Source organism: Parambassis ranga, chromosome 16 (genome assembly GCF_900634625.1).
Source record: "Parambassis ranga chromosome 16, fParRan2.1, whole genome shotgun sequence".
NCBI lineage: Eukaryota > Metazoa > Chordata > Actinopteri > Ambassidae > Parambassis > Parambassis ranga.
In genome coordinates, this window is record NC_041036.1 from 18926802 (window position 1) to 18937230 (window position 10429).

The 10429-nt window shown below is 38.6% G+C and overlaps 1 protein-coding gene across 1 annotated transcript; it reads right to left on the minus strand.

Moving 5' to 3' along the window:
- Positions 1-2375: 2375 nt before the first annotated feature.
- Positions 2376-4087, minus strand: LOC114448421 (HRAS-like suppressor 2). Its single transcript, XM_028425341.1, has 6 exons — positions 4055-4087; positions 3759-3824; positions 3368-3443; positions 3135-3255; positions 2664-2893; positions 2376-2519 (listed from the first exon to the last, which is right to left on the minus strand). Exons 3-6 carry the CDS (start codon positions 3425-3427, stop codon positions 2376-2378), a joined length of 555 nt encoding a protein of 184 aa, XP_028281142.1. The 5' UTR covers positions 3428-3443; positions 3759-3824; positions 4055-4087.
- Positions 4088-10429: the final 6342 nt, after the last annotated feature.

Below are 10429 nucleotides of genomic sequence, written 5' to 3' on the forward strand. Positions count from 1 at the left end.
AGCTCGACTGTGCGGACAGAATTTCTGCGGTCCGCCTTCAGCAGTCCCAGATCAGCTATGTCTGGGAGAACTGGGGTCAGAATAGGTCTCACAGCAGCTCCAGCAGGCGGCGCCATCAGGCTCGCTGGTCCCGCAGAGAGCAGAGGAGGAAGGGTGTTCTCCTGCTGCTCTGCTGCAGGGAAGAGAGAGACCAGCTGCTTTGCCGTGAGAACTGCCCGACAAGGAATGACTGGGAAGCTGCTGCTGCCCGTGGCAAGGCTGTGGAACAGGCTGGGGATGGTTGTAGTCAGAGACTGGATGTCCGCACTGCTCAGAGGTCGGTTCCTCAAGTTGGTCAGGAACATCTTATAGACCGTGGACCTCAGCAGAGAGCCTACAAGGACAGAAAAGAAAAACAAACCAAAGACACCTCGTCAGGAATCATGAGAAGTCTTGTTTTCATACAGTTCATCACAAATTCTGCTCGAACATCTCAAAGTGATTCATCATTTATAAAGTGCAGCAAACTACACAACACATTTGGAGCATTCATAGTGATCCGCAGTGTTTAAATGTAAAATAAAGTCATGCTCTGAGCTGGTTCGACTGACAGTTCACTGACTGTGTGTGAATGTTGTGTGTCAAAATGATCCATGCTGTCTAACGTTGGCTGTTACTCTGAGGACTGATCTGCTAAAGATTCATCTATTTATAATCCATCATTTCATTCAATTTTAGCTTCAAGGTTTCTTTTGGCCTCAGAAATATATGAAACTTCATCTGTCTGTCTTACCATAGCGGGCGTCCACGCTGGTGGTCTTGAAGGTCAGCAGGAACCTCTGGTGGCGGGGAGTCATTGTCCTCACTGCAGAAGATGTGGAGTTGAAAGAAGAGTTGGGATCTCCAAGCTTTCAGGATTCAGGGTTTTCAGCACTTGCTCAGGACTTTGGCAAAGATCTGCTTCAGTCAGTAGCTCAGGTGCAAAGAAAGTTTAAAACGTGCTGCCTGCTATTTATAGGGATGCAGCTTTCCATCACCATGGTGACACATACTCAAATGTAATTATTTGGTTTTTAATGTTTCAAAGCATTTTGTTGAAATAAATATGATGTATGTTATAGTGAGAGTACATTATTAATACATTTATTAATTTGAATTTGAGATTATTTTTAATTGTACAATACAATAAGTTTTGTCTCAACAGTCCCTGTGATGTAACATGAAGTTAGAGATGACGATAAAACCAAAAAATTAAATCAGCATATTTATTTATCAACAGTGTGTGTGTGTGTGGAGGGATGCTAGATAAAACGTTCTTTTAATATTCTAGGACATAAATAGATACTGCAGACAGACACCAGGGGGCGTACTGCACAAACACTTTTTGATGGCCATTTTCCTATGTACATGTATCCAGATCATGCTGATGTGTGTCAGACTGCTTGTTTTCCTGACAGTTCTGTAGAATTGTTTACACAGTTTGTGTCCACACTGATGACATCAGCAGTGAAGTGGTACCATGGATTATATAGGTGATTAGATCACCTATGTAATCTGCATGAAAATCATCATACACTCATGACTGTAAATGGTTTTTGGAAGCAGAGATGGTTCCTGGTGACTGGATGTGTGTAGAAATAAAATTGTAAATTGTTACCGTGACAAGAAAACACGAGCGTAATTACAACAAATATCTTTGCTTTTTTCTTGCCATCAACCTCTTCATCAACTTTCATCATCTAGATTATATTTTGCATTACATAAAACTAAAATGGTTACTTAGATCAGTATTTACTGTTGTATAAAGACAGGGCAGAATCCACTTTGATGGTTTCATAAGCTGTTGTGTGATTGACTGACTGATGAGTTTGAATTTAAAAATTAAATAGTTTTAAACAATTTCATTTTCCTTAAGCAGGTCACTTCTTAGTAGATCAGCCATAAAACAATGTTACAAATTGTTATAATGTAATTTTTTCACATTAGTTTTAAAGAAGGGACAGAGGCAATGTCACATTATGATCATGTAAGATTCCCCAGCCATACAAGCAGTTGCTAAACATATAATACATAGAAAATGGGTTGTGAAAGATATACTGAACTCAGGGTAACAACAGGACAAACTTAACAACATGCTGGTGGAGTACATGTTCACACTTTGGTGCACTTACACATCATCTCCGTCTGCTAGTTTATCCAGGTCACCATGAGTGTACGAGGCAGAAGAAGACTAAACCAAAGGGACACAACCAGCTTTTTAACATCATCTCATTTTCATCTTAATGAGAGACAATGAGGACAGTGGGAGACACATCTTGCTCAATGTTTTATTTCAAATAAGACTTTATGCAAAGATCAAGAAAGAGCAAGACAGGCTGGCAGGATCGGCTGGAAGCTTAGCCAGCATTTGTGGGTAGGTCACAGGTTTTAGCTGAGTCTTCCTCAAGACCTTTTAGTAGATCCTCAGCAGCCTCGCATGATTGTGCGTCGCTCTCATATCCTCCCTCCCTCTTGCAAAGATATCTAGCAATTACGCCCCGCTGTGAACAAAACATGGAAACGTCATTTTATTGAAGGTTCAAAGAATATGGGTTGATTTTAGCTATTGTATTATTGGCAGAAAGCATTCTTGAACTTATTCATGCTCAGTATAAAAGATACCTGGACTACAAGTTGCCACATACCTGCTCTGAAATGGCTATTCCATAACGGATGTAAGTTGCAAGGTGTTCACAGTTACGGGAAGTGGGATTATACATTAAACAGTTTTGATGCTTTTCCTGGATGCGTTGAGTTATTTCCTGGTCTGTTGCAATTGTAATGTTTTCGGCTCCATCCAAATAATTATCTTTTTCATAGTTGTGTGGGTTGCTGAGTGTATCAAAAATACACTCAGTCTTCAACAACCCCTGACCTGCAAAAATACAATTACTTTTAATACATGATAACTGGTATTTTCACTCAAATGGACAACAAATATAAAAGAGGATAACAAGGTTTCACAAAACCTCTACATACACACACACAAGAAAAACAAAAGGAAACAAGGATAAAAATGATAATTATCTTCTTATCACACTTGCCAAGGAAGGTCTTTTGTTTGTGTAATACATTACAACTATATGTTATTCTGTTTAAGATTGAGTGATACATACGGTGAAATATATTCTGACCGGACTCTTTGTCGTCTAACTGTCTGTCACCCACCCAAACAGCAAAGTGCTTGAAGCAGTCTGCACAACGGCGAGTTGAAAGGATATCTCCAAATTTAAATGTCTGCAAACAGGATATTTAAAACACACATGCATCTTGTCAAAATTAAAAAACAACACTGGAAAGGTGATATGACAAAAAAATAAAAATGAAATGTAAGTAGTATGTTACTTACATCACTGTTTACTGTGATTACCAAATGAAGAATCATACCAACTGAGATAAGGGTCCTCATTTTTCCACCAATTTAACTGTCATTTAAACAACAACATATAAAAAAAATTAGATAAAAATGCATATATGTGTGTGTGTGTGTGTTATCCTCTGTTGTATTTATTTTGTTAATATCCGTTCGTTGTTTGGGGTGTTCTAGTGTTGGAGGGTTGGCGCTACAGGCGTCTCAGCTATCCATCTTCTCCAATTGTGTACTGCGGTAGTTATTTTTTGCACTTAACTCACGTTGCATATTGCTTATTTATTAGTGTGTGTAGCGTGTAATGTGTGAGCTATGTGTTAGTGTAAAGGATTTAGATGGATAAAATACACAGTAGGCCCATATGACTTACCACTGATGTGTTGACTGGAAATCAATAGAAATGAGTCACTGATCCCAAGAAATCCTTGCACCAAACCTAAAGCACAAGAAAAAAGAGAAAGGAAACTGAGAATTGAATCTTTGGATATGATAACCAGTAAAAGTAAAGTTTAATTGAAAAGCCTTCTTACACATGTTTTAAAAGTTTGCATAAAGCCTAAAATGTTTAAATTAAATCAATACAGTCTTGTACTCTAAGCACATTTTAAAGCAGATGGAATAACAAAAGCCACCATTGAATTGTGAAATATATTATTAGTAGATTACCTCAGGTCCTACCAGTGAGAGCAGAGGTCTGTTGGGGCAGAGAGCAGCATCGTCTTATATACAATTCAGGACAATGGGACTGATTCTATCATATTTCTGTCCATCCCACGTCCATGTGGGTTACGTGTCTGAAGTGAGATGATAGAAGTAACACTTACATTTATGTAAAACGCTGATCTAACAAGCAACAGTTAATTTCTGTTAACAGTCAATGTCAGTGTTGTATTCAAATCAGGAGCCTGGAAACTGGAAGATGTTCCAACTGCTCTTTCAATACTACTCTTGTTATCAAGTTCACTTTGCATTTATTCACGACATACACAAATCTAAAAGTCCAACACATTATGCTATCTATCCTCTGCTGGCATCTTTTTTTATTTCTTCAGAAATGCATGGGTTTATGCAGCTATATATATATATATATATATATATATATATATATATATATATATATATATATATATATATATATTTAGCTGCAACTATTCAGGAGTTGAATATCCTAAATAGGCAGTGGCAGGTCCCTGACGGTGTGCAACTCAAAAGGGTTGAGAACCTTGTGCATAAGCACAGAAGTGGAAAAAAGCTTGCCCTGACCACAGAATTGACATGTTTGTCACACCCAAGATCCTAACCACATGGCTGAATTGCGGGAGGACAGTTGGACAATCTAAAGACACTGGTTGACAGAGTTGAATTGCCAAACAGAATACACTGAGTTTTGTTCTCATTCAAGCAAAGAAAATTCTGCGACAGCCAGAGCTCAATGTCATCTGTGGAGACGTTCAAGTGTACCTCAAGAGAGCAACTGGGAGATAAATCTGCACATCATCTGCATACAAATTAAAGGAAACATTGTGATTTAAAATAATTGACCCTAAAGGCAGCATGTACAAGGAGAACCAAATGGGTCCCAAAAAAGAACCCTGCTGTACACCACAGGTCAGAGGGGCAGTAGAGGAAGAGATATCACCAACCATAACTGAAAAACTGCGACCTGTTAAGTGCAGCACAGGTCCCTGAAGGCCAGCCTGCTGGGCCAGACATGTCGGGAGGACTGAGTAGTCGACCATATTAAATCTTGACTTTTCTTGTTACATGCTTTTTCATTTGGTCCCTGCTGATACAGGTGTTGCTGGCTGATACTAACTACTATTACAACATGGCAAATGTGGATGGGTTAGTCTACCTGAAGAAAACGTCACCTTGAGACAGTAATTTTTAGCACATATGCTACTTTTGACATCTCTGAACACATCTTCTTTGCTTTGGAATCTCTACTTTAGCATTGTACTCTTTTAAGACTGCTAACTGTAAAAATGGTGGATTATCTTGCCTGAATGATTGAAACAGAAACATTTGCATAATTCTACGTACAGTATTCAAACTAGAAGCTCAGTGTTGGTGACAAATCCTGTCTTTGTACTGTATATTAAAATAAGAGATAGATAAATGTGTGGGTAACACCAAGCTATTGTTTTAATTTTTAAAGACTGGACACTCTTTCTATTTGTTGATGTCTTAAATATTTATCATCAAGTAATCATTTTAAAATAGGCTAAATCAAATACACAAGATATTTACATTAACAATACTGTGACAGTCCTTTCCTGTCATACCTGAGATGTGTGTGTCCTTGCATTGGTGTGTGTGTTGTCATGATCTGTGTTATGGTTTTTGATCTACTGGTTATCTTTGTATTCTTTGGGTTTTCTCTTCGTGTTCCCTGTGTCATCCTGTGGTTCGGGCTGTGTGATGCTCCCTGTAGTTTAGTCTGTTTCTTGTTTTACTTTGAAAGTCCTCTCTGTGACCACACAGACAGGACCATGCTCCCTACATGAATTAAGGTAAACCAAAATCCAAGCTAACTATGCTAGCAGACACAGCAGAGAATATATATATCAGCTGCCAAAAAGCAGCTGAGAGGATCTGAAAGGAAACCACGCGTGTGAATCAAAGTAAGTGTGCTCACCCCCATTCTTTAAAGGTGCTTTTGTCTCTTTTACACCTGCCTCAAATAGTGTGATTACAGGTTCAACATTTCTTCATGAAACACGTTTTACTGATGTTTGTGTAAGGTACAGGTGTGGTTATGGCACCTGTCCAGGACTAATAGACACACAAAGCGCACCAGGAAGTTGGATCTCATACTTTCAGTCTGTTCGTTGCGCAGCTTTTATGTAGACGGAGAAAAGGTAATGTACAGAATTTTCAAATATTATTAATATTATATTATTCGGTTTATAACATAATTCTGTCCAATATATGTGGCACTGCGTGACATTACGTCGGTTATCAAGCGAAAATCACAAAACAGGCAGCAGACAGAAGCGAAGATATTTGAGTTTCATACAGATTAAAAGCAATAATTCTGTTCTAACCAACATCTGAACAACTTTGGTGATCTTTTTCTTTAAACTTCAGTAACTTGTTAATATAATTCTTTGGTTTGTTTTGTTTTAATACAACTATCCTGCTAACACAACCTGTTTGAACCTACAAGTGCTGGTTTCAGCATGAGTAAGCCTGAAGAGAAAGTAGCTGGAGTCCCTCTCTCCATGGGTGCTGAACAGGACAGTAAGACTACAACTCAGAAGTAAAAAGAAAAGAAATCATGCAGAATTACACAAAAGCACTGCTGTCAAACTTTATGTGTAAAAAAAATGTGTACTCTGATTACTTGAAATGTCACATCATGTGAGGGTGTCATTTTTTATTTTTATTGCATACCAGTACTTTGTTGTTGTGACACTGACTTTTGAACTGCAAATCTCACTTTTACTACATGAACAGAAAATACACCGAACACTTAACAATTTTTAACAAAAAATTAACAAAAGTTGAAGAAATAGGTGCTAGTGTATCTGGATCAATCACTACTGCATTCCTATGGACTAAAAAATTGATGCAGTTATTGATTTGTTACAGTATTTGCAGCTTATTATGACACATATTCTTCTGTTCCTATCAGGCCAATTTCAAAGTCTTTGCCAAGTGACTGTTCTATGGGTGAACCTGTGAATTTTAAAACCTTTTCAGAGTAAGTCAGCCAAACACTAACAGCACAAAATCATTTACCTCTATAAAACTTTCAATTCAAGAAAAAGAAGAGGTACACAGGACAGAGAGGATGAATTAGAGAGAGAGAGGAACAAACATGCACAAACTTCATTACAGAGAACAAACATGGCAGGTTGTTGATGTTGTCAAGCAAGATGAAACAGTTATTATATACTATAAAATACACTAGGGGAGAGTGGGGTAAGGTGCCAGTTTTGTGTAAAGTGCCATTTACACAAGCGGATTACAGGAATGCCTCCAACTAACATATGTACATATAGTTTAGGATATTGTGCATCCCTGGGAGCAATCACTTTGGATCTTAAATAAACTGTTTGAGAAATATAGCTTTAGAAAAAAAAGTGGTTTTGTGGCACAACTTGCCCCCAGTGCATTTTTCATTGGTCAACAGTACACTGTGAGAAAAATTTAACAGATTTACAAATTTTACCCCCTTTCGTGTTGTTCGGGACAAAAACGTCCTCTAACTCTAACTGATAAAAATATATCAGATAAATATTTTTTTTTTTTTTGCATAGACCTTTTAATTAACTTCAGTTCTGTAGTAGTGAAAAAATCATTTTCCCCCAGGATTTTAACTCTTTAATCACTAATTTCATAAGGGGTGGTGCTGAAAATGGGAAAAAAAACACACAAAATGGCTAATTTTTAATAGAAAAGGTGAATGTGGACTGGATTTTTTAACCTTTATTATAGTCTTGGTCATGTCAAACATTAGTAACAACATTGACTTTATTGCATTGGATTTTCATTTCTTCTCCCTTACGTGTTGTTCGTGGACATTTTTGTCCCATAGACTTCCATTATAACCACACTTTTTTTGACTGCACAGCCATGGCACTACATAATCATGCATTCTTGATTGTTGGTGGTTTACCCTGTTGGTAGGAGGTAAAATTTTTACAGTTGATTTTTGATTGATTGATTGATTTTTACAGTTAACAACCTGATGACCCTATTAACCCTTTACCTGCAGGCCTGTGCTCATGTACTGTAGTTTCTGGCTTGTATATGGAGTTATAGGGAGTATTTTAGCACATAACTGTGTGTCTACACACTGTGTGTGTATGTTAGAGAGGAAGAGAGCCATTTGCACACTGACCTTGCTGTGTGTGAGTACACACAACTACAAAGTCGCCAGGCTGTGAAGCTGTGAAGGCCGCACAAGTAGATCCATCACTTGTTCACAAGTGAATCCTTCATTCGTTCACAAGTGAATCATTCACTCGTGCACAGGTGAATCCTCTACTACTTTTAATACTAATTTTAGTAGGGGACTAAACTGTAGATTATATTTGGTTAGTCAATGATTATTTATTGTTATCAAGTTATCTATCTATGGTGTCTATTTAGTAACATGTACATGCACGTATGGTCGTGTGGAGCGCAACACACTATGGAAAAGGGGCACTTAGACTTCACTTAGACTAATTCAGTGATCTCAACTGAGACACTAACCTAAAAGTAAAGTCACTCTACTGGAGGACATGTTTTCTCCGAAAGCTAAAAAAAAAAAAAAACAGCTAGTTTACTCTATACACGGCTTCAGACGCCAGAACTCCTGGATGTTTTCATTTTACATGCTTATGCATCGTGTATTAGGTACACTTCACTTACTTAGTAACTTTATTTTCCTGACTTTCCTTCCCTGACACCCAGACTTTAGATCATCGTGGTCTCAACTTTATTTCACTGCTCAAATTGAGCCAGAGCATCTCCTATAATTCATCTGTTTGACTTCTTCAGTGGTGGGTTGACTTAGGAGGCAGATGGTGCAAAGGACGAAGCTACTGCCCCCAACCCGTCCTGGTGCATTTGATGATTGTGGACAATTCTATTATTAAATGCCTTTCAGGTGCTTAAATATTATGACCTGCAGCATTCAGGAGTGAAGCTGCTCTGTGAAGGACTGAAGAGTCCGCACTGTGCACTGGAAACTCTCAGGACAGATTTCAGCCCACAATTTATTTATTTTTTTTACTGGAATATCTTGTGACATGATGGGAACATATTTCGGTGTGCACAGGTTGTCAGGCTGTCTGGTCAGTGAAGACGGTTGTGCTCCTCTGGCTTCAGCTCTCACTTCCAATCCCTCCCATTTGAAAGTGCTGGATCTGAGCTACAATCATCCAGGAGAGGCTGGAGTGGAGCTGCTTACTACTGCAGGCTGCTGCCTGGACAGCCTAAGGTAACAGCAAGGCCATGGGTTTGGGCATTAATACATATATATATATATATATATATATATATATATATATATATATATATATATATATATATATATATTAAAATGCTAAATGCTACTCTTTCCCTTAGGCTTGACCATGATGAAGTGCAGATGTTGGAATCTGGTTTAAGGAAATCCAGGAAGTCCATGCATTACACATTCCATCCATAAGCACCTTTGTTTGCTAAATATGGTACATTTACTCTAGATCAAACGCAGAGCTGCACTTGGTAAATCAAATTATTGTACTCTGTCTTGTGTCAGATGCCTGTGAGCTCAGACTGAACCCAAACACAGCACAGAGAAACCTCAAACTGTCAGAGTGGTCAAACCTCTCAGGATGATTAGGATGTAGTTGCTTGTCTGCACAAGCAACTACATCCTAATCATCCTGAGAGGTTTGACTACTGGAGCCAGCTGCTCTGTGCAAATGGTCTGAAAGGCCGCTGTTATTGGGAGGTTGAGCGTGAAGGAGTGGTTCATGTGGCAGTCACTTACAAAGGCATCAGAAGGAAAGGAGAATTTGACGACTGCTGTCTTGGGAGAAACAAACAGTCATGGTGTCTAAAGTGCTCCGATGGTGGTTATTCTTTACAGCACAATAACATAAGAGCATCCATCTATGTCCCCCCCACCAGGAGAGTGGGAGTGTATTTGGACTGGGATGCTGGCACACTTTCCTTCTTCAGTGTCTCCTCTGACAAACGGACTCACCTCCACACTTTCCACACCACATTCACTGAGCCGGTCTACCCTGCCTTTAGGGTCAGGCCTAGAGAATGTAGGTCCTCCTTGATTTTGTGTCAGTTATAACAAAAGTGGAGGTGTGAACCCGAGCAGAAAACAGTTTCTGACCTAGAACCATTGATCTGCTGGATCAGGATGCTGATTTGAGAGACAATTTTGTTGAATTTGGAATTGTGGTGTTAAATAGCGACCCCTGGTGATGAGCAATAAACCTCTGTGGACACCCTATGTGAATTTAATTAAATGACGTGTATAGTCTATAGTGCTCTAAAGCTGTAACAATTAAATCAATAAATTGAAGTTTGGAACTCTTAGTCTGG

What these genes read in the sequence shown, in the direction of transcription:
- LOC114448421 (XM_028425341.1), bottom strand. Translation starts at nt 3,427, where the DNA reads ATGAGGACCCTTATCTCAGTTGGTATGATTCTTCATTTGGTAATCACA. An exon ending in TAATCACAGTAAACAGTGAT is followed by an intron (nt 3,256 to 3,367) that starts GTAAGTAACATA and finishes TCCTGTTTGCAG; the next exon opens with ACATTTAAATTTGGAGATAT. An exon ending in CGGTCAGAATATATTTCACC is followed by an intron (nt 2,894 to 3,134) that starts GTATGTATCACT and finishes GTATTTTTGCAG; the next exon opens with GTCAGGGGTTGTTGAAGACT.